Source organism: Uloborus diversus, unplaced genomic scaffold (assembly GCF_026930045.1).
Source record: "Uloborus diversus isolate 005 unplaced genomic scaffold, Udiv.v.3.1 scaffold_184, whole genome shotgun sequence".
Classification (NCBI taxonomy): domain Eukaryota; kingdom Metazoa; phylum Arthropoda; class Arachnida; order Araneae; family Uloboridae; genus Uloborus; species Uloborus diversus.
This window is the reverse complement of record NW_026558334.1, coordinates 102,972-128,512: the sequence shown is the minus strand read 5'-3', so window position 1 is coordinate 128,512 and position 25,541 is coordinate 102,972. Positions and strand designations below refer to the sequence as shown.

At 35.4% G+C, this 25,541-nt stretch overlaps 1 protein-coding gene across 1 annotated transcript; it reads right to left on the bottom strand.

Annotated features, from left to right (window-relative positions):
• Positions 1-2,659: 2,659 nt before the first annotated feature.
• On the bottom strand, positions 2,660-24,799 carry LOC129233143 (serine/threonine-protein phosphatase 6 regulatory ankyrin repeat subunit A-like). Its single transcript, XM_054867206.1, has 4 exons — positions 24,634-24,799; positions 18,104-18,201; positions 10,495-10,574; positions 2,660-4,292 (listed from the first exon to the last, which is right to left on the bottom strand). Exons 2-4 carry the CDS (start codon positions 18,110-18,112, stop codon positions 2,660-2,662), a joined length of 1,722 nt encoding a protein of 573 aa, XP_054723181.1. The 5' UTR covers positions 18,113-18,201; positions 24,634-24,799.
• Positions 24,800-25,541: the final 742 nt, after the last annotated feature.

The window sequence follows — 25,541 nt, the reverse complement described above, 5'->3', positions numbered from 1 at the left end:
TCAACCGACTTTATTTTTAACAGGATGACAGAAACAATTTATGCTTTCTATCTCTTTCCGCAACCATGAGTTGATACGGAAACTGTTTGACCAGAAAACTCGTGGGGAAGAGAGTTGGTTGCATAATGCCTCAATTTAGTATACTATAATCAAGGCCAGACTAAGGCATGGGCCATGGGCCCAGGGCACCAATATTGGGGGGGGGGGGAGGCACCAAATCTGAAGCCAAAGTTTTAAAAAATGGAACGAATTCAAATTGCACCATAGCCAGGGTTGGCAAATTTCTGCCGAGGCGATTAAAACCACTGGTAGAAACCGGTTAAAACCGGCATGGCAAAAACTACTGTCTGCCACATTTGTGGCATTAACTGGCAAAAACTCACAAAATGCCAAAAAAAATAGTTGTTGACATTCAATAGAAAATGCATGGAAAAGATAATGAATTTGTTACCAAAGCACAATTTAATTACAATATTAACACAATTCAAAATCAAATGTTACATTGCTTGGCCCCTGCATTTGCCTCTTAGAAAAGATGGTTTCTAAAATCTAAACACTTTCTCGATTTAATATGCGTAAATGAGAAACTTCAGCATATTCTTGCAACAGAAGAGCTAGCAGGCAATGCATCAAGGAACAAGCAATGTTCGTGAAACTTTCATCTAATTTTTCTGGATAAATAAGTTTGGAGAAATAGGGCCAATATGTTCCGCAAAGTTTTGACACTAGATACAAAATCTACGCTAATATGGGCAAGTAAAATTCTGGCACTTTTTTCTTGAAACTCACGATAATTTCAATCACAAAGCAATTCAGATGAAACATATAAGCGAGCAAATTACAGTCAGTAATGCCTGTTTAATTCTGTATCGCACTCCTCTTTCCTTATGATTTTCCGTCCTTTGTTAGACTAATTCAAATATTACGAGCATCTGCAATTGAAAAGTTCCCTTTCCAAACTAAATCGTGGGTACTAGCACAGTATTTATTTTTTTAAATTATGAAAATATGTTCAATTCTTTAGTTTACTTAAACAAATATCTTTCAGTAATTACTTGAGTTATTAAAGATGTTTTTAAGTTTTTGCCAGTTTCTGCCGGTTTTTACCGGTTATAACCAGTTTCTGCCACTGGCACGGCAAAAAGTAGTTTCTGCTGGCAGAAAGCCAACCCTGGCCATAGCAAAGCCAAATATTAAGTCCAGCAAAAAAAAAAAAAACTTGAAATTCACAAATCCCGAAACCACTCCAGGCTTAACCAGGATGTCCACATAAAGGGAGGGAGGGGGTCATGGGGTAGACTGCGGCATTTAAATTGCTAGGAGGGTATTTTGAAGGGGGTTTTTTTTGGGGGGGGGGGTAGGGCTCCCCTAACATTATGCCATATTTTATTGCATTTTAAATGCTTTTCAGAGATATTTTTGATATTTATGTCTTATTGTTACCAGGCAAAAGTTTGACAACAACATACGTATATTATAATACTTTCGTTGAAGCAAACATTCCCCATTTAGCGTGAAGTATCAAAATACTTTATTAGAAGTTTGTATAAGTAAGGGTGGGGGGGGGGGGGTTCATTGAATGAACTTCATGCCCAGTATCCTCAAAAGCCTTAGTCGGGCCCCGACTATAATTATTAAAAGGCATTTGCAGAAATATCATCTTCTCTACCCCTAGCTAGATGAGGAAAATGACACCAAAAACAGGAAATAAATATTTACAAAAATAAAATTATTCTTTAGAAAAAAAAAAAAAGAAAAAGTACAAACACTAACGAACTTAAGAAAACTTATTGACACTTATGAGTATTAGGAATAGAGGATTAAATGCAAACCAAAATTTTACAAAAAAGAAAGAGGAACCAGATTCTGCCATCGAAAAACAATGTGTGTAAAATCAACGGAACACACAATACACTTGTGCACAATCTATTTTTCCAAAACTATGCTATTGAGAATCAAGACTTAGATGTTGATATTAACATTCAAACTCCCGCATATTCGTTAGACTTTTTTTTTTGTTTTGAGTGTCAATTTCTTGAGAAATTCGGTTTGACAGATAGAAACTGATACAAAAACAAATATTTGTTTTGTTTGTGGCCTGCAGTAGTTATGGCATTCAGCTAATAAAACATGAGCTTTGTGACAAGAGCAAGAATTGTGACACTTTGAGACAAAAGGGGGAAGGGGGCCAAATTTGTAGGAAAAAAATGCAGCACCACCTATGGACAGCCCTTTTATGGACTTAATAGGGATGGTTGTTTCTGCCAGAGGGTGGGAGAAGGGGGTACACTAAAAACTGTCCCTGCCACTTTTTGCAAATATGGAAAAAATATTTATTTGGCATGCAACGGTTTTGTTTTTACAAAATTTAACTCTAATCTTCCAACGATAAAATTTAGCTGAGAATATCTAAGGCGTCCTTGAAACGCTCATCTATAAGTCAATAAGTCTGTTTGATTAAATCTCTTTTTTTAGTTAGTACTATGATTGCAGAACATTAGAAAGGGTAGAGTAAATAATAACAGGTTCATACTGCTTCAAATTAAAGACATCAACAATAAAACAAATGATAGTCTTAAGGATTAAGGAAAACAATTATTTTGTTTCAGAATGAAAATAACTCCGTTTCGTATTTAAAGCAACCAAACCATAATCAAAGCTATGAGAGGACAGCTCCACTAGCTTCAAAAGCCCTCCGGTCAGGCACATCACAGTTAAAAGCTGCGAGGACGTTCTGCATATCTCGTTCACTCAAATAGGCTAATATGTCGTACAGGATCGTTCCCGGCAAAGGAGGGAGACTCCCGAACAACGTCTCAAAGCATTTCAGGCAGGGAGCCCTCAAGATTCTCCTCCTTTCAGCCTTCTTCACTTTGAAGTCGATGAAGTCTGCATAATTGGGGAAGTCCCGCGCAAAACCACCCCCCAGCAACGCATCCCGGAACTCCGGGCTCTCCAGATAGTCGGCCACCTTCCCCACGTGCCTCGCCGCAACATCGTAATAGGTGATATTGCGACGGAGCACTTTCGTCTCTTTCATTCGCCGGATCTCCGAAAGACATTCTTCCATTCGTTTCTTAAAGATCTCGACTCTACGGGCATTCCAATTCTTCCAATCCACCGAAATGTCCTTCCAGGCAATAAAAGAAATGATCATCTCAGCCACGCTATTGTCCCCGTTGACTACGAAGGCCAACTGCAGAGGAGAACTTCCTCCGTTATCCATCGTGTGAGGATGCTCGCCGTTAAACAACAGGTTTCTCACAGTACGTTTGGATTTTTCACTCGCAGCGTAATGCAAGGCGGTCCTTCCGTTTTGATCCTGCAGGTGGTTTCCCTCCTCAGCACCACATAAGATTTCCGCAATGTCCTCCCGGTAACAATCGATAGCCAAGTGGAGCGCCGTTCTGCCTTCTTTAGTCTGAAGAAGGGGATCTGTCCCTGCTGCGAGCAGCAGTTCAACAATCTCTGTGAAGCCACGTTGTGCAGCCAGGTGTAGGGCAGTCATTCCGTAGTTGTCCCGTACGTCGACCAGGTCCTCCTTGCTCGCCGAGAGAGCAATTCCTTCCCCTTCCGCCGCATTCGAAGTCGATTCCTTTCCCGAACGAAGAGTTTTCCGAAGAGGTCCCGAAGACAGGAGTTTTCTCACAATAGTTTGCATTCCACGTTCCGCAGCAAAATGCAACACTGTCCGTCCACAGTGATCCCGAAGAACGTTTCTATCGTCGGCATCGCAGATGACTTCTGCAATCTCCTTCTTGCGTGAGTTGATGGCGACGTGAAGCGCAGTCTGGCCCCACTTGTCCTGAAGATGCGTATTAGCCCCTGCAGCCAGCAGCACTGCCACCATCTCCGCTCCACCAAAGTCACATGCCGCCTCGTGCAAGGCCGTCCTCCCCTTCTTGTTCTGTATGTGTATGAGGGGCTTTCGTCCGTTGGCGTCTCTGGGATTAATGTCAGTGCGAGCTGCGAGCAACATTTCGACCACTTCGAGGCGCACACGATAAACAGCCACATGTAAGGCGGTCCGCCCTTCATTGTCCTGTATCTCGAGAAGAGGGTGTGTGGCTCCGAGGTGGCTGCTGGACCAAGCTGCCAGCAACATTTTCACAACTTCTGCAGATCTCCAATAGACGGCCTCATGCAAGGCGGTCCGCCCTCGCTCATCTTGCATGCCAAAGTCTTTCGGTTCGGCCGTTGAGATTGCCAGAGTTGCGCACCGGTCACTGCATCGGATGGCGCGATGGAGTTTCATTTCCCCAGATGCGTCGTGACAAGCTTCCACTCTTTTCCTAAAGGGAAAATGGTTGCTTTTAGAAATGATTGAATTCAGCTCTCTCACTTTCTTTTTTGGTACAAAAGCAAATTTTTAAGTTGTATGGTTGAGAAAATTAGAAAATTCCAAAAAAAAAGAGACCCCGAGGTAGAACAGAAAGGTTTCGTTCAAACCTTCGACACTAGAAGGACGAGGGGGGCCCGTCGACCTCGTGCACAGATTGTTATTCAATGAATCGAACAATAATTAACTGAAAGGAAAGGAACTTTCTATAATATGACCGTATATGATTGCTTATTTAATCATTTAGTCTTAGCCCATTGGCGCAGCCAGAAATAGTTTTGGAGGAGATTTTTTGATCAAAAATACCTTCTGGAGGGTTTTTTTTTTAAATCAAAAATACCTTGTGGAAAGGGTTTTTTGATTAAAAAATACCTTCTGGAGGTTTTTTATTTTTAATCAAAAATTGTTTCTGAAAGGCGTTTTTTGATCAAAAATACCTTTTGAAAGGATTTTCTTTGTTTTTTGATCAAAACAACCCTTTCATATGCATAAACTACGGCACAAGAATTTGCATTTATGTTAAAAGCAATAGGAGAGGGTGTTTTCACCCCAAACCTCCCCTCCCCTCGCTTTGCTGCGCCACTGACTACAAGTGCAATTATTGAACCTTGCACCTAGAAGGACGAAAGGGGCCATATTGGCTCCCGATGTATTTTGCATTACGAAGAGAGAAAAGTTTCCTCACTCCTGCTTACCTGTAGCATGAAAAATTGTTTTATTCCTTTTAGTTTCATTTATATCTTCCTATTACTGTGGTTGCATGGAATCCAAAATGCGAAATCATGGCGACTGCCGCACGCCAAAGGGTGGGAATCTTTTTTCCAAAGAGATACAGTCGAACCTCCATGTAACGAACTTCCACACATCAAAATTTTCTTTATATCGATATCGCAGCAAATTTCTATGTTCATTACATAGAAAAACTGTTTCTATAGATCGGAAAAATCTCTATATATCGAAAACATTTCGAGACATTCGTAGGTGTTGATTCAATTTCAGGCTGCTTGTCTCGTGAAAAACGAAAATTATGTTCACTAAAGGTTGCTGCAAAATTCCTAAGGAATCTGGGGTTGAGGGCTGTGTAAATAGGTCGTTGTTCTGTTCTGGAGTTCTTAAATTCCCTCAAGTTTATTTCAAATCTAAGTTGTGACCAGTAACACTGTAAAACCTGTTTCAAGTTATTCCTTTTGTCTGTTGATTATCATTCCCAGTCTTTTTGGCTTCAGTAAAAATCATTCAAGTTAAGATTTTTTTTTTACTTTTCTCTCGATTACACTGTCAAAACGAAACAACCCTAATGTTGCGAATCAAGTTAATTGCCGAAGAATGACAATGTATGAAGGCGCAAAAATGTAATTTTTGTTAATGTTTTAATTATTAACTTTCATTTAATCCGAAAATAGAAAATTGGGTTTCATAACATGAAAATTAGCTTTAATTTTAGTGTTTTAGGAGATGTGTACAATAAAATAAGATTGTTTCTATATATCGTTATTTCTATATATCGATTTTTTTTCGGCAATTTGCTACTTCGATATATGGAGGTCCGACTGTACTTACATTTTACATTTTGGCATGTACGAAGAACGCCGGTTAGTTGAACAACCAGTTAATTGAATCAACCGCTTTAATCAGGGTGGAAACCCAAAAATTGTTTTTTAAACTTCCCTCACTTTTCCAGGTTTTCCATGCCCCAAACAAAATTCTTCCATGTGATATTTTAAAGGTTAGTTAACCTATTTTCGCTATTTTTTTAAGGGTTGACTGCGCTTACGTCACATTTTATACATCTTACGTTTATATCACTGTTTAATGTAAATTTCAATTACATCCTTAAAACAGACTTTGTTTCTCGGGAAACTTTTAAGCTTTCGTTTTCGGAGAAACTTTGAGATTTTTAAAGAAATTGCTCCATTAAATTGTTAAGCATCAAATACATCTCATTATATGTATATTTTTTAGTTATTTCAAGTTGGATGAATTTCTGAATAAATTAATTTTACTAAACTTAAAAAAGGAAAACAAATCCTTCGAAACTGGTTATAATTTTTTAAAAAATTCCAGGTTTTCTACATACAGAAGTGAATTTCCCTGACTTTTCCAGTACAAATAATTCCCGGACATCTCCATGTTTTCCAAGTGGATAGACACCCTGTTTAAGGAATCAAATGGTCAAAAACAGAACAAATCCAGCTTTATCGAATCGGCCGCTTTATGAAATCAAAACTGTTTGGAGCAAATGGGATTCATGTACGCGGCGGCCACTGTAGAGACAACATCCAGGGGCAAATCCAGGATTTTTTTCTCACTACCTATTCTTGTGAAAGTACTGTATCAATAATCTATTTTTGTGAAATTTTTTTTTATTAGCATTGTGTTTCGGATCGTTCAAAGGCACATTCTACTTTTTGTTAAGAAAATTAAAGCAATTTAAATGGTTGTTAGAAAGGTTCAACAGTCGTTTACTATTATTTCAAACTTTTTTTTGGGGGGGGGGGGAGGGGGAGGGCTAAGAGGTAGGGAAAATGCCATTGTATCTCAGCTCAATAGGCTTTGTACTGTGTACAATTCAGGAAATTATCATCCCCCAAAACTGCGTAAATGCTATTTGGCGAAAAACAGCTAAGAATGATAAAGTCAGACCAAACAACGTAAGTAGAAGCACAAATTTGTAAATAACAGGTCTGACTTTACTATTCAGCACAAAGGTATTTATTTTTCAGCTAAGAATGAGTTTAATACTATGAAAAAGTTGTTACCTAAACGATTGTTCATATATATCACCTTAGCATTTCATTTTATGAGTAAACTGTTTTAAACAGAAAAACAAATTTTCTATTTTAAAATACAGATTTTTGTGCAATTTCCAACTTTTTAATACTGTTTCTAGAATGTGCCAATTTTCAAAGTTAGTTTTGTGACGCTGCCGATTTTATAACTTGATTTTTGCGAAAGTACCCATTTTAAAGTAAGATTTTTTGAAGGTACCGAAAAACGGTAGTAAAATCAGCCTGTGTTGGGCCCAGACATCACAGAGATTTTTATGCATTCGGCTCTTATTTATTCATCAGAGGAGATGTATGGGGCTATGGACTCATTCAGGGAGAAATTCACCAAGAATTTACTGGGAAATCAGGACGAGGGCACACTGGCCCCTTCAGTCTTTTCAGGTGTACCGTCATTTTCAATCTTTCTGGTGTTAAATACAAATTTCTGAAGAAAAAAAAAGAAAGAAAGAAAACGCTCAGCGGAAGGGTTGATTTCCAGCCCCTCACAGGGGGCTATCGCAAACGAGTAATGTGACATCAGAGCCAGGACTCTGTTTCAGGGGAGGAGGGGGGGGGAGTCCTTACACTAAAAAGACTGTCACATTTGTCAGTTTTTATTTAACCGCAAATAAAGTTGACTTCATTGAAGATTATGCTGATTTTTGAGAACTGTGATTAGTGACCATAAAATACCGATACATGGGTATTTTTTAAAGGGACAAACAACCTCAAAATTTATGCTTCATAGTAGGACTAATACAAATAAAATGTGTGTGCTCAATTAGAACACAGAAATACTGATGCGTTTCTACAAACAATAGCGCTAATAATTCCTTAAAATTCAAGCAGGAAAAAAGAACAACATTGAACTAGTTACTTTCACAAGGGTGCCCCTCTCCCCGAAGTTTAATGGCACAAATCCCCCCCCCCCAAAAAAAATCTCAATGCTCTTTCCTTTTTTCATTTTTAGCTATCGTTTTAATTTAATTTATTTTTTTAAAACAGATTGTTTTCTTGAGTATCTATTTTTAATTACTTTATTATTATCATTATTTTATTAGAAAAGTTATGAGCTATGTCAATAACATACACACACAGCCTAAATAAATCAATGAAATAAAATATAAACAGATAAAAAAAAATAAATAAATAACTTCAAAATCAATCAATAAATAAATTTAATAAAATCAATAAATAAAAATGAAATTTAAAATCCCAATGTGTGGGACTTGACTAAGATCAGGGTTTGAAAATATATTTTTTGAAAATATCCGACAGTTTGATATCTATCGGATATTTTGATATATATCCGATATTTTCAACCAAAACAAACTCAAGTCTTCAAAATAGTAAATGCATGGTCAAATCACTTGTTAGTTTCTCATATTATTATTACAATATGTAGACTTAAAATTAAGGTTTCTTTCATTATTTATGTCTACTATTTCATTTTACATTTCCATCCATTTTAATGGAGTTCATTTAACATCTTCTATTAGCTACTTTTACAGCTGTATATGATTCAGAAATAATAATATGCATAAGTCGGTGCACATTGATTAGACATTTTCTTTTTTTCTGAGCAATGTTCAATATTTAATTAGGCAATTTTACTATGAATTAAAATTATTACATTACTAATAATTTTATGAATATAAAATACAAGTAAAAAAGGAATATTATATTACTTTGCTATATTAATGATGTATAAATACATCATAAAATATAGGACATAACTTTTTGGTTATTTTTAAGAAAAATGAACAATATTAATATGATTTACGTACTTTTTTTATTGAAAATGTTGTATTTGGAAAAATATAGAAAATGTCAAAATATCATTATATTTTCAAAATAAATATCGGATATGCAGTAGAGAACCAATTATCCGGGAAGTTTGGGACCATCGCTATCCTGGAGATATCTGAATTTCCAGGTTTTCTGGATCGCTAAAAAGCGATATTGGCCGATTGTTTATGAAACTTAAGTTACTGTAATAAATAGTAATGCAGATTAAAATAAGAAGAAAACAGTTCAGAAATGCTGTTAAATATCGAAATATTAAAAACTATTGGGTGAGTGCAAAAGTTCGTGCGGAGTCGCAATAGATGGCGTTAGAACGGGCGTAACGTGTTGTCATTAATACCACTACCTACGTAAGTCAGATCGTTGGAAAGGGGACATGTGCAGCTTTCATGCCAATCGAAATAATTTGTGCAGGTACAAACTGCTTCGAGAAAGATTACTTTTAAAATGAGTGTTGATAAAGTGCATTTACGGCATGTCATTCTTTACGAGTTTCGGAAGGGAATGAACGTTGCAGCAGCCGTAAAAAACATTCCAGACGTTTATCAAGATCAAGCACCAGCTAAACGAACTGTGGAAAAATGGTTCGCAAAATTTCGTTGCGGAGATTTTAAGCTGATAGAAGAGCCACGCTCAGGTCGACCTTCCGACATCGATGACGACGTTTTGCGTTCTGTAGTTCAGAATACTCCGCGAATTTCAACAGAGGAAGTTGCTACAGCACTTAACGTTGACGGATAAACCGCTTTTCGGCATTTAAAAAAAATCAGATTTGATTTAAAGCTGGATGTATGGGTGCCCTATTTGTTGACCTAGAGCAACAAAATCCACCGAATTTCTGCTGCCGTATCTTTACTCGGGCGGCTCAAATGAGTCGTTTTTGGATCGATTAGTGACGGGCGATGAAAAATGGGACCTGTACAACAACGTTCAGCGAAAACGCACATGGAAACAGGCAGGTGAACATGGTGACGCAATGGCAAAGGCCAGTTTGCACCCGATGAAGTTGATGCTCTGTGTTTGGTGGGATTGCAAGAGTATAATTTATTTTGAGTTTCTCCCCGCCGGCCAAACGATTGATTCGGACAAGTACTGTCGTCAATTAACTAATCTGAACCCAGAAATCAAACAGAAACGTCCGAGTTTGTCAAATCGCAAAGGCGTAGTCTTTCAACAAGATAACGCTAGACCACACGTTTCAAGACAGACGCTACGCAAACTGAACAGCCTGAAATGGGATGTCCTAACTCATCCACCGTATTCTCCTGATATCGCACCATCGGATTATCACTTATTCCGGTCATTGCAAAATCATTTAAATGGAAAAAAACTTGACTCTTTGAATGCCTTACAAAACGTCGTGTCTTCGTTCCTCCAATCTAAACCACGCAGTTTTTATGATCGAGGCATCCGTATGCTGCCAGAACGTTGGAAGAAGATTATAGACAACGATGGAGAATATATCATCGATTGAATAAAGAGTTTTACTTGCCTAATCACTGTATGACTTTCGTTCACAAACTCCGCACGAACTTTTGCACTCACCCGATACTTTCTGAGGATTCATCGGCAGATATTTACCTGGGAGGTTCTTCCTCCGAATCTTCGGATTGCCGTTTCGACGTTGACGGCAGCTCGCGATTCGCTCCACAGCCATCTCCCTGGAAAAAAGAGAGCTCTTAGGACAGACAACGAGGCTCACAAATCAAACCCTAGTCGAAGAGGTAGTCGGAAAAGGACGGTTCCTTTCGCGGTAATAGAGAGTTGCCCTTTCTTGGGCGGAGGATGCGTCAGTGTTGCCAGATTGGGGGAATTTTCCCCATTTTGGGGAAATCTGGTGCTCTCTGGGGAAATGGGTCTTTTGAGGGGAATTCTTTGGGGAAATTTTTTTTTCTTGGGGAATCCTGGGGAAAAAAGATTTGTTTTTCATGTTTAAATTCCCGTCAAGAAGTAGTTACATTGTTTGTATCAAACAGCGTTGGTTTTGCTCTGGTCAACTTTATGGAATTCACATTATGTGGAATATTATGCTACGGAAATCGCATTAATGTTCTGCGTGAGTAACTAGTTGATACGGTAAAAATAAGTGTGATTCTTGGATAAATATATACAAAAATCATAGTTTAAATGTACATACAGAAGCAGTCGCAAATGGAGCCCACAAAAACTTCTACGTGTTCTGCACGAAATCTGTCTTCTTGTATAGCCAATTATGGTAGGCATCTGCAGGGGCACAACCAGGGGGGGAGCACAGGGCCTGTGCCCTCCCCCCCCCCAGAACGCAAATTTGAACATTTATCAAAAATAATCTTTTTTTTTTATTCGGACGAAGATGGACGCGCTTTGAGAAAACGAAGTGGTTCTGAAGTAAGCAGGGATTGTAGACAATAAGACAATTTTATAAGTGTACATATGCAATGTGGGTATATAGGACTCATCAAGTGCAAGTGATTTTTTTGACTATTTTGTTGTATTTTTAAGTGATTTCATGCCATTTAAATGTGTTCCTTTTTTTTCTTTCCTAGAATGATCTTAAAAATGTGAATAGTTTAGAGCTTTTGGTGATAAAAATTCGTATGCATTTTGATTTATTTCATTAATATAATAAATGAAGTAATAACAAGTATTGATTTCCATTTATTAATTTGAACATCTTACCGCCGTACTGTTGTTTCAAGTACTTTAAAGTTTATTCTTAACGTGATTTCAATTCTGGCATAAGAACAATTCATGTTTTTGCAACAGTTCTTGAATAAATTGCAAAACTTACACAATTTTAAGGAATTTTACTAAATAATATTAATACAAATACAAAAGTGACGACCAGCAACAGGCTCTCGGCCCAGCTAGACTGGTCCTAGTCAGTTTACAATCCCCAGTGAAGATCAATGGCCCTCTTAAAACTATCTACTCCCTTGCTCATGACCACCTCTTCCGGTAATCTGTTCCGAGGTTCCACTACCCTGCTAAAATGATCATTTTTCCTAACGTAGATGTTAACCTGAGATTTAAATAGCTTAAAACAATGACCCCTCGTGCTGTTTTCAGTGCTGAACTTCGGCCCCGTAACATCTTCCATTTTAGTAAATTTAAACAACTGAATCACGTCCCCGCGATCTCTTCTTTGCTCAAGACTGTACATTTTAAGCCTTCTGAGCCTGGAATCGTAGTCCAAATGAGAAAGTCCATTTATTAGCCTTGTAGCCCCCCTTTGAGCCCTTTCCAATACATTCATATCTTTGTTAAGATAAGGAGACCAAAACTGAACAGCCTACTCCAAATGAGGTCTCACCAAACTTCTATATAACGGCAGAAGAACTTCTTTAGATTCATTTGAAATAGATCTATTGATAAACCCAAGCATCTCATTATTGGCTTTGTTACTAGCAAAGCTGCACTGTTGGCTAAACTTTAAATCCTGACTTATTAAGACCCCCAGATCAGTAACTTTGTCTGCCTGACTAACGACTGAACCTTGCAAATAATAATAACTTGTACACATATATAATAATAATAATAAATATGTATTGATGTAAAGAGAGAGAGAGTGCTGATAGAGTGCTGTGAAAAAAAAATTGTGCCCCCCCCCTCCCCTAAAAATATTTTCTGGTTGCGCCCCTGGGTATCTGTCGATCCTTGTACCGTAAAAATGAAGTTGTTACTAATAAACGAGGAAAATTGTCGCTAAAAAAGAATTCAACCAAATGTGTATCTTGATGGTGGGTAGCGAATCACGTGCTGGTTCACAAAATACCTCACTGTCAGTCTTAGAATGGGAAATTACTGACTTTATACATTACTAGCAGTACCTGCACAGCGATGCCCGTGCTGAAAATGTAATGGAAGTTCGTTGAGTAAAAAAAAAATTGACGCTCCCTCCCCCTCTGATGTAAAACGATCATTTTTCTTTGTATAAAATGCGTACACACCTTTTCAAAAAAAAAAACCTATTAAAGTTTGTTTGGAATTTAAAACTTTTCATCAAATCATTAAGTTAGATTTATAGTCGTTTTAAAACTCTATTTAGCCAGTGAAGTGGTTTTTATTTCAATTTAAAATATTTCGCCAAATAAACAAAAAAGACATCAAATAATATCTTTCAAATGTAAAAATAGTTCCGCAACTCCTATTGTTTATCGCCAAACTCGCCCAGCAACCACGCTCTCATAATCCATCTGTCTAACGAAAAAAACAAAAAAAGCAAAAAAAAAATCCAGTGGAACATTTAAAAATTGTCAGAAAATAAGAAGAAAATGTTGTACATTGCACTCGGATAAAAACAAAAAAAAATATCAAAACTCGGAAAAATATCAAAACTTTCTTTTCTTCCAAAACAAATTGCCAATACAATGAACTGATTTTATACATTATTGATATCGTTGCTACAGTATTTACTCAGAATCAAATATTTTTAGTAGGTTTTCACTCCAAAGAAACTGAAATGCTTCGGCATTTAAAAATGTACGGGTTTTTAGTCATTATCTTTGACAGTAAAATTTTTTTTTAGAATGGAATGGATTATGTCAGAGGACCAGGGGCTTCTAATAGGGCAAGAGGATCTGTAATAAGTTATGGTGCATCGAATAACAAGAATAAAGTATTAATAATGAACATTAAAGGATAAATTGATTACAGAATTTTTTTTAATACCTTTAAATAATTTAGAGATTCATTCTTATTTTAAATCTCATAATAGTTTTTATTTAAACAAGCAGTTCTTGTGGGTGGTTGTGTATATACATATTGTAACAAATTCTGTAAATAGTAATTATTTTTGTGATTAATGTGTTGTAATCTAGCTAAATTTGGCTTTTATTTCATTATTTTTATCTAAAATTATCTTAGTAACGTAACCCGTAAATAGCTTTTTGTGATGTACATACCACCCCATAACATTCGGCCGAAGTATACGGCCCCCTCACTTCGGAATGATAAAATTTGTGAATGGAATAAAAAGAAAATATGAGATGGTCGTAGATCGGTCTGCGATTTTCCGGAATATTCGAGAGCTCTCTTCGGGGTTTTATAAATAGCCCTTCGGCAAAGTTCGAAGTCAGTCTCGTTTTAGTTTTTGCTTGTGAAGCCCTTCAGCTGTATTTTTGCGTATTTTGATGTAAATACGTGTTCGACCGTTGAGTGGTGTCAATCGATATTTGCCTAATTGCTATGGTTAATTTAGCAGTTGTTAACGATATTTCTTGTACATAGTTGTAAATAAATCTCCTGCGTTTTCTCAAGAACTGTGTCGTCATTTCAAGAAAGTTTGAAGCTGCACGAACTCTTAACAATATATATACAGCAATTTCGGATTTATTTGTAGTTATTCTCATTCATCTACATAGGTGTTTTTTCTGTAAAAATGCAAATTAAAAATATCATTTCATAATGCAGACTTTGCTTAGGTTAAGCCCTGAAAGAAACTAGCATAGCACAGACGATTTGCAACCCTTGCGATGAAAATGAGTGTCCCTATCAAATTTTAAACTTGCTCAGGGTTGCCAGGCTTGGTTGTTATCTGCCTTTTTTCGGCTAATTTCAACCACACTCAACTGAGGGTGAAAAATTCAAAAGCAGATATTTGGCTTTTTTTTTTAAAAGCGAAACCATTATTTGACTGTTGCACTTTATTATATTTACTTATTTTCTTTTTTATATTTTAAATAATTTTTCTTACTTTTTAAATCCCACATCTGCAAGACACAATATACAAACTATATCTAATACTCTATACAAATGTCTCGACACGGCAAGAAAAAAAAGATTGAATTAAAGTCTCAAGTTTTGGGTTGTTTTTAACTATTTGCCTCCCCTAAGCATCACCTCACATTTCGCTTTTTGTAAAGTAGAATAGCTCGTATGATCATAATTATCGTGAAAAACTTTCGGTGAATTCATTTCTCTTCGCTTTCTCCGTTTAAATATTTCCAGCCTGATAAGACTATTAAACAGTCAGGCAGACATACTGTGAATAATATTACAGGAAAAAGTTTGCTTTCAAGTATCATGTAAGAATAACGGAATTTTTATAAAAATATAAGCACTTTTCATGATGCACTCAAAAGGAGAAAATAACTTTTCTGGGTCGGAAAGAACAATTTAAGTATACCTGCAGTTTTCAATTATTCGAAGAAAAAGATTTCACAAACGAAGAAAAGTGCGCTCAAGTCAAATCGAGAATTTCTCTCTTATAACTAACTAGCTTTCAATCATAATTTTGAGTGTTGCATATTTTTCTTAATGGGAAAGATTGGTTTGAAATGTCCCTTTCCAGAACTGTTTTTTGAAAACCATGGTTAAAATTCATTGTAAAGGCCTCGTTTAAATTTCTTACAAACATTTTATTTGTACGCAAACAGAAGATGGCAACAAATTTTTTTAAATCATCGATAGTTTCCGATGTTTTGCCGGAGCATCGCGTCATTTTGACATTTTATCCTGCATTTGTTTTGTATCACAAAGCAGTGCTTTCCAAATGATGAACGATACAAAAATTTTGTCTATTTGTGTGTGCCTGTGTATTACTGTATTGAGAAAATGAGTGGGTGGTGTTTTTTTTTAATCGGTGATCATCGTCTACAGCGCTCTATTCCTCTTTGTGTCAAAGATCTCATCCCCGCAAACTTACAGCGCATTCGTTATTTTTTAATTAACAAATTCTTCACTGTAAAATATTTATATGGCCGAACAACGTTTGCTAGGTCAGCTACTGATCAATAAAATTTAATTTTGTTCATATACAGTAGGCGCCATTTAATGTGATCACGGTTTATGTTATCATTCGCTTAATGTTATCAGGATCACGAAGTCCCGGAACACTTGTACGTTAACACACGTTTTAAAACTCGTATATTGTAATCGGCGTCTTCGTTTATTGTTATCACTTTTTCATAAACTTTCAATCTTTTCCCCGTTTTTGTTCCTCAATTAACAGAAATACATAGGCAAACCCTGACGAGACTCACATTCTGTGTAGCATTTTGTGGTTTTCAATCAAAATTTTTCTGGGAATGAAGCTGCAGAAAGTTCGCCCCCAGTGACCACAAACTCCCCCTAAGAAAACTTTCTTTTGCACCCAAAAAAATTCAGTCGCTAGACATGGCATTGATGTAGGACCTCTATTGTTGCCATTACTTCGTAAACTATTAAAGAATTGTGTCGAGATTGAAAACAAAGCAAAGTTAAATTAAAATTTAAACAACAAACAAAACCACGCTGGAAAAGATAGAAAAGCTGAACGTGCTTTGAAACTGGTTTACGAATGTCAGTTAAAACGGTCATGTTTTACTTCACCTATTAGTATGTGATGAAAAATTGCATAATTTAGCTTTAACTTTTATAATTCAGATATTTTCATTCTGTTAATTTAATAATTTGTAATTTGAAACTGCGTTCAGTTGATTCATTGGGATTTGAATTTGAGGTTGCCGAAATAAATACATCGTAATTGGAAAAAAATCATTATTTTGTGTCTCCTGGATTCTTTTCGGTTATTGTTATCGAATTATATTTCTCCCAAAGTGTTCACATTAAGCGGCGCCTACTGTATTTTGATGATTTTTGTTACAATACTTTATTTAAATGAGGGAGTGCCACTTTACGTACGTAAAAGATGTGAATGCAAAAGATGATGTAGCTATTAAATTTAGAAGGTAAAAAATGTGATGGGTACACAACATTACCCCTGCTACATATTTTATGTCTTTTTCTAACTCAAAAGAACAGATGCAACACATTCGAATATACACACCCCTTAACTTAATATTTTTTGACACCCTTAAAATATGTTATATTAGAGTTTGAGACTTTCAAATTCAAAAAATTTGGATGTTCTTGTGTGTTTTATGCATTCAAAATCTGGAGGAAAACACTGTATTGCTTTGAAAGAAATGATATTCTTAGTAGCTACAGTAAAAATAAATACAGCAGATAAAGCAGGATTTGAGAGCTGCACCATTCTTCAAAAACTGATAATTTAAACATTCAACAAAAAATGTGGTGAAAAGAAATTTTAAAAACAATTTAGAAAAAATTCAGAGGAGGTTCAAACCCTAGAAACCCGCCCCTTAATGCGGCCTTGAAAGTATTACATAATATTACATGATATAATAAACCATATTCTAAATACATTCTACATTTTTTCCTATTTTTATTGATGAATGAATCACTTCGATACAATCGAAAGCCCGATTTTACGTCCTCCGAATTTACGTTTTTTCTGCATTTAAAGATTTTTCATCAAATCCCATCGACAGATTTGCTGCCATTTATTTCCCGTATTTTAGGTTTTTTTAACCCAGTCCCTCGAGAATCGTAAAATCGAATTTTCACTAGCATAATTTTTAGAAATATTTCTAAAACAACTATCGTAAACATTAGATATCGTGATATTTTCAAAATAAATATTGGATACATATCATCCTATTAAATATAGTTGGCTCTCTGTTTAACGACTTTCAAGGGACCACAAAAAATTGTCCTTAAGTAGAAAGCGTCCTTAAATAGAATGCTTTTAACACTACAGTGGGCCATTCGGGACCGTGAAAAGCCGTCGTTAAATAGAGAAAGTCGTTAAATAGAGCGCCGTTAAACAGAGAACCAACTGTATCATGGTCATCAACCGATACATATTGGTGATCCCTGGTTTGCATACAAAACTGTGGAATGTGACGTAGAAAAGAAATCAAAGAGTTTGTGTTCAAATTGAAAATGTAAGGGAGGAAAAAAAAGGTTGATTAACTGGAATTTAATTTTCAGCAAGTGTCACTTCAGCGAGTCTCCACACATAAAACTTAGGGTTCATTTCAAAATACTTTCTAACGCCATTTTCTTTCCTGCTCTGAAGAAGCCCACGTTCCATTCAAGATAATATCTGCACCCCAGAGCCAGGCTGACCTGAGTCGAAAAATTGCGACTTTGCGCTCATTAGTGCATTGTATGTGGAAGCCTATTTGATATCGAGCCACGTGAATGTCATTCTTTTCAAAAAACTCCTTTTCATTTTTTTACCAATTTTAAAAGAGCGCACGCCCCATCCTTTGTATGAGCCAGAAAAAGTTTTTCCTCTCTCCCGTTAAAGGACCATAACGTGACTCACGTCCTTCTGAGGTGCAGGCATTCCAAAACATTGGCTTACCTTGGCGTCAGTTCTGCTTTTAAAAGAAAAAATTCAAACAAAAGTAGTTTCACTTACGGAGTTCATCTTTCCTTAATTTTATTTCTTCCGTCTTTCCAAGACTTAATTAAATATCTTCTTTTGTTTTTACTTCCCAGTGCCTGCAATTGCAGTTCCTGTAATTAGAATCAAAAGATAGAGCATAGGTTATGTATTCAAACAGATTTTAAACAATATACATTATCCTATTCGCAAACATTTCAAAAAAATAAATTCCTCCCAAATCGAACATTTTAACTCAACAGCACACAAAAGTTTCATATCGGGGAGTCCGAGATTTAAATCGTAAACAAATTGCGCAAATGGCATTGACTGCTGGAGAAGGGCAAAGATGGAGGCGAGATAAAATAAAGAACAAAGGAATGAAGATTACAGAAATTAAAACGAAGTAAAAGCTAAAAAGAGCAGAGGTTGAAAAACAAATTAATTCATTCATAAAAACCTAACTAAATTACCAAAGTTAGTTCAGAATAAAGCTAGAAAGAGAAAATAGAATAAGAGTAGAAAAAATAGAGAGCATTGAGAAGTGCTGGATTTCAAGTAACAGTTGCATTATCCCCCTTAAAAATAAAGCCTTGTTAATTTCTGTTAGTCCAGGGGTTCGCAACCTGTGGGCGGCCACCTCCCAGGGGGTCGCGACATTACCCCCACATTTAAAAATATGTCATTGCACAGTTGAAAAATTCAAATACATAGGGGGAAATAGAGTAGCATCAATTCTCGAACGCAATGGCGAATCAAAACCCTTGTGCCTAAAACTATTTTTTGAGAAACTACGTTTTGTGAGAAAATAGCAAAAACAGAACAAAAAAATTTTTTTGACTATTTAATATTTAGTAAGTTACCGCCCTATAGCCAGGGCTAAGGCAGAAATACATGAAATACACCGACAGCTCAGTCGATTCCAGCCGAGGACAACAGTTTCGTAACCGAACCATTGTTTCGGTCACTCGTCTGGTCAGTGCTAATTCTATATTAGCTACTTCTATATTAGTTTGGCACTCTTGGCTTCCTTAAGAGGTTTTCCACCTCCAGCTCAGTCACTCCTATGCCGGGCTGATGAGTGCAAATAAGCACGAAATTGCTGTCCTCGGCTGGAATTGACTGAGCTGGCGGTGTATTTCATGTATTTAATATTTATTCAGCGTGACCAATTCAAGTATGAATATATATGTAACTTATTTATGCAGCTGATTTTAATCTAGTTACGTAAAAATTAAATTCTGCATTAAAAATTTCAATTTGTATACAGGAGGGTTTTTTCCCCATAAATCAAATTTTTTGACATTTGTGCATGTGTGCAAAATAAAGTGTTCAAAATAAAAATTAAAAAAAAATGACTTAAATGCAATAAATTACAATTTTTTACTCGTTACAGAACGTATTATATTAACAATATGAACTAAAAACAGAATAGCACAAGTTTTATTATGTAAGTGTATAGTCATCAACTTCTTGTTCTTTGATCCATGATTTGAAAAAAAAAATTTTGTTAAAATATCATGCAAATATTATTTGCAAAAACTTTTTTAAAAATTAAGCTTTTTTTTTGCACCTAAATATTGCACATTTTAACAACATTCCTTTGTTACAAATGGAACTAAAATTAGTTGTCTTAGTAGCGTTGTGAATTTCCCTTTATCATACGTAACCAACTGTTACATAAGGAAGTTTTTATGTAATAGTTATTGGCAATTTTTTTAAGTAAAATATTTTTTAAATTAAGATTTTGGAGAAAAATATTATCAAATACTCATTAATTAAACCTCATTAATATCTATATTTATGCATTGTGAATATTGCAGTAAATACGAATTGATTATATTAAAAACCACCGATCCAGTCCTAAACCAGTTTCGGACAGTCCAAAAACCAACCCCGGTATGTTGACCAATACCAGTTGAACGAGATTTGTGAAAACTTTTGAGCTTGTCCCAATTAATCTGCACAGAACTGCATACATATGATTACATTATACATTTCACAATCTACTTTTATTTTTGATTCAACAGAAAATTAATTATTTTTGAATTCATTATAAAAAAAATATTAACATACATAAAAAAGAAGACTGATGGCTGAAGTAATGTTATTAATTTTTTTTTTAAATTTTATGTTTTCTTTAATTTTCTATAATTTTGAATATTTTAACTATGTATACAACGTTGCAACAACAACTTCTTTTATGTGTTGATACTTTTCTCCTTAACCATTAGTGCTTGTCGATAACTTTTTAATTTTCATTGCATTAAATGGCTACTAATAATTAAAAAATACTGTGAAACCTGTGTAAGTTGACCACTCGCGGTGCAGCACTTTGGCGGTCAACTTATAAAGGGCAGTAATTTTTTTTTGTCATTTCTTGCACCATGTATTCATTTTTTGAGGAATTCACCCTTACGCTTTCTGTTCAACTCACTTTCAGTGTTTAACATTATTGAAAGTGAAACAATAATTAAAAATACTATTCAAATAATTTTATTTTTTTCCTTGTTTTTAACTATATTAGACACTAGATTTAGAAATTCCACATACGCCAACTAATTTTCTCTGGCTTTCTCCATTTTCAATTAGTTTTAATATTTCATACTTTTTATTAATCGCAAGTTCAACTAACTTTCTTTTTGAAGCCTTTAATGTGTAGCACAAAGAGTAACAAGCTCGACTCTCCCAGTTCATAAAGGCAAAATTAAAATCTCTTAATCCCTTGCACCAGAAACATGTAACTTTACTCATTAGCAGGCCCAGATCTGCGTACCCCCAGTGCGATGTCCTTAAAGGGGCTAACGGCCCTAGAAAGTGAAGAAAAATTGGAAAAAAACTAGCACTAAGACTTGTGCACTTTACAAATAGACACTGCTGGCCACTAGGGGGGGGCTACATATTTTGTTGCAGGGGTGGGGGCCCAAAATATATAGATCCCGACCAGCTCTTTTTGCACAACTCCTGTGTTGCCACAACATGTTGCAACTGACACAAGTTCGGAGAATAAAGAGCAGCATAAGCTTTATTCTGCTGGTTTAGTTAGTAAAATGCTAGTCTGTCATCAAAGCATTAAAAACATTCTTGGAAAGCTATCAAATAATAATAATAAAAATAACAATAAATAAATAAATAATAAAATAAAATAATTTTCTGAAGAAAGTTTAAAAAAATAAACCAAGTGGTCAACTTACAAAGGTTTTTTACAATACTCCAAACCAAATTTGCGTTACATTAGTGGTCAACATACAGGGGTCTGGCCAGAGCAAATTTGGGTCCGTTAACGGACCCTTCACAAAAATCCGATCAACCAAAACGGACCTTTCACAAAAATCCAATCAACCAAAACGGACCTTTCACAAAAATCCAATCAACCAAAACGGACCTTTCACAAAAATCCGATCAACCAAAACGGACCTTTCACAAAATCCCGATCAACCAAAACGGACCCTTCACAAAATTCTGATAAACAAAAACGGATCTTTCACAAATTGTTTATTGAAAGAGCAAATCTCAGATTAAAATAATACAGCATATTTCCTGTATAAAAACGATAATGGTTGGAAACTTTTTTAAAGTTAAATTAGAGGAATCAACTTATACAAAATCAGCTAATTTCGCAAAAGAAAAAAATAATCGGCACTCTTGTGATGCTCCTTGGGGGCAAGCCATAAATAATTACTACGGCCAAATAAATATAATGCCTGTTGTTGGTTTCTTTGAAAGAAATTAACAGCTGAAAGTCCGTTTGGTTTATAATTTTGCTTGTTTGTTTTATGCAGCGGTGTTGTTGTAAACTTCTTTGAAAAAGCGTCAACATTCTCTGAATAGGCGTAGTAAGCATTTTTCTCCCCACTCATGATTTAATAATCAATAATATACAGCGAAATGAACTTAGAACTGCAAAGGGTAGTAGGGGGGGGGGGGTGTGATCGCTTCAGATAGGGTTACCAAATTCAAAGCGGTGCGATGTTTAACTGTTTATCGCCACTTAGCATCTGGCGGTGCGATGTTAAACTGTTATTTTGGGAGAAAGTTATATGGGTTTGATTTTTCGATGCTAAAAAGGATAATTAACTTAAAATAAACTCTTTTATTTACCGTTTTTTTTCTATAGATGCCTACATTTTGAAAAACGAAATCTTTTTACATCCGATATGAGAATCATATTTCATTCTTTTTTCAAGCTAACTTCGCTTTATTAGGATGCAAATAAAGGAAAAGGATTCTTTATTTTTGTAAGAAAGCTTATTTCAGGTTTTTAAAGCGGAATTCCATTTTCTTTTATGAGTCAATAATTAAAATGCTGAATCGATCGTTTATTTTTTATTTTATTTATTTATTATTATTATTATTTTTGCTTCAACTGTGTCCAGATATTAATGATATGTTTATCATAGGGCTCTAAAATGCAATTCTAAAATAATTTTATCCAAAATATTTATTCTACAAGCCGTTTTTATACTTTTGATGCCTTCAGTTTGAGGATTGCAATTTCTTTGCATCTGCTATGGGAATCTGATTTTTCGCATTTTTGATGTTTAGTACGCTTAGTTAAGAAATAAACAAATAAAATATATTTTTTTTTTTTTTGTAAAAATCACGGAATTTGTAAGTTTTAAACGAAATTCTGTGCTCTTAAACAGTGTCTTGGGTTAAAAATTTAAATGCTGAACCCCCAGACTGAATTTTTTTTTCTTACAGTTGTTTTAATTACTATACAAATAACATTTCTAGTATAATTTAACATGATGTAGAATGGTAGATAAATATTGATAATTGAGGCGTGCCCATCTCCCAGTGAGCGATGCCTCTCCCCCCCCCCCCCAATACTAGAAAAGCACTAAAGAATGATATTCTCAACAGAAAAGAGGGAAAACACTCAACTTTAAGTGTCAATGATGCAGTTTCCACCATCTCAAGAGTCTAAACTTTCGTTTTTGCAAAAAAAAAATTTTTTTTTTTTGCAAAATTATTTGATTTTTCACAAAAGTATTTGATTTTTCACAAAATTATTTGATTTTTCACAAAAAACGGACCTTGTGAAAAATCCTGGACAGACCCCTGACATAGACAGGTGGTCAAGATAGAGAGGTGGTCAAGCTACAGAGGTTTTCCTTCATTATATGAGATAGGACAAATTCCGTTCCCGACAAAAGCGGTCAACATAGACAGGTGGTCAACTTACAAGGGTGGCCAACTTTACAGGTTTTGCTATAAATTATAAATGCTCCTAAATTAGCCTGCTGACCACAGACTACCCTTAATATTTTCATGTTTAGCTTGCATAATGTAATTTTATGAACAATAGTGTGATAGTCGGATCAAAAACTGGAATGAAATTTTAAAATTACTCGAGAAAATAACTTCTCTTTGGAGAAAAATTAATAGACTCTTAGCAATGAACTTACGACTATTTCTAAAGTCAAAATAAGAGAAAACATATGATCGAGAAATCGGCAGAATCAAAAATAATAATTGTGACTCGCCGATTAATCAGCACATTTACTTATCGGGGCATCCGTACTTTAAATAAGTTGTCACGACTTTGATCGAAAATATCGATTTTCCATATCTGAAATTTGTTTTTTCCCTATGACTATCCAGGATTTACATGACCCGTACGAACCCTGAGCAGAGCTTACAATGCTGCAAAATAAAAAAGAAGAAATTTTGAACAGCTAATCACCTTTGTGGCTACTACAGGAGCCCAAACTGAGGGAGGAACACAATATTGCAACTAAAATTACATGACTGAATTTTGCAGCACGGTACAAACATCATCTGGTCACTGGTCCATTACAAAATTTTACAGCTCTAAACACTTTTACTGGTCCATTTTATATCCTGGTATAAAATAATGAAAAATTAAGAGTATGACCGAAAACAGTGTCACCGAATATTAGGTTTGGTTTAATACAAACCAAATTCCGAAACCAAACAGTTACAACTATTCGACAATAAACAAACACATACTTTCCCGCGCAACAGAAGAAAGTTATAGAAAAGTACCAAAGTACAAAAATTATGATCAATGTAGATTAAATTCCATCCACTCAAACACTAAATTTAAATTCTGTTGCTTTTAACATTTTCTCAAATATTATGACACATTAAACTCACTTAAAGTTTTACACCATATGAAATATCAATTATTGTTTAAAAACAATTCAAAAAAATAATCATTGTAATGAAAGTTAAGCGATGATAAACTGTAGTATATTACTAAATATTCGATATTTGGCAAAATACGGCGTTTGGTGCATCTCTAATACGAATACCAATAAATGCTGTTTAACTTCTAGTTTCGAACTAAAAAGCTAAATGATTTCATTGTTTTATGAAAATGAAATGAGAAATATTCAAAGACAGAATAAGATACCGACGGAGCCAGTCTTTTGTTTAAAATGGCGCCGCTTCTTTTGTTCTAAGTGACGAGAAACAGACAGAAATCCCAAGTCATTTTTGAAAAGAGTTCTTATAATTCTACCTTCGTAGACACAATAGATGTAGAACATGAAATAAATTTCCAACTTGGGGGGGTTGGAATAATTATAAAATTGTACCTTTAAAAATCGCACCAGTTTCACCTTTGGCAGCTAAAAAAGCACAAATAATGTTCTTAAACACTCGAACTGGTTTTTGAACCAAAGTTTACATTTCTTTACATGATAGAAAGAAATTTATTAAAATGAAATCAAGTGGGCAAAAACATGACCAAACATGCATGAACCAAACAAAACACATTACACTACATTAAGTAATTGGAGTAGTAAAAAAGAAAAGAGATCTTTGTAAAAGGCTTCTCCTCTTCGCGACACATATGGAGCAGAAGAAGTGTACCTTTGTTTACGTTCGACGAGCACGATCGGTAGCGTCCGGTTAGTTAATCACATGACAGCTAATGATCACGTGCTCCATTCAACCACTCAACAGCTTAGAATGGTAACCGGTTGATCATAGAACGCTGAGGTAAGTAACCGGTTACTTCGGCTTCCATATTCAGTGTTTGTAGCGTTAAAGATATGCGTTTTCCTGTAGCTTTATTTTTTACCACTTGATTTCATTTTAATAAATTTCTTTCTATCATGGAAAGAAATGTAAACTTGCGCCGATATGTTTTGCTATTGAAGGAACCATTCCGTCATTCGTCTTTTCCGTTAAGCTGTACAAATACAATACAATACAAATGTGGCTACCAGCAACAGGCTCTGGGCCCAGCTAAGCTGATCCTAGTCAGTTTATAAGTCCCAAATGAAGATCAATGGTCTTCTTAAAGCTATCCACCCCCTTGCTCATTACCGCCTCTTCCGGTAAGCTGTTCCGAGTGCCCACGACCCTACTAAAGAAGTAATTTTTCCTCATTTCCAGGTTAGCCTGAGTTTCGGATAGCTTAAAACGGTGTCCCCTTGTCTTGCTTTCCGTGAGAAAATTTAACCCGTTAACATCTTTCATTTTGATAAACTTAAACAAC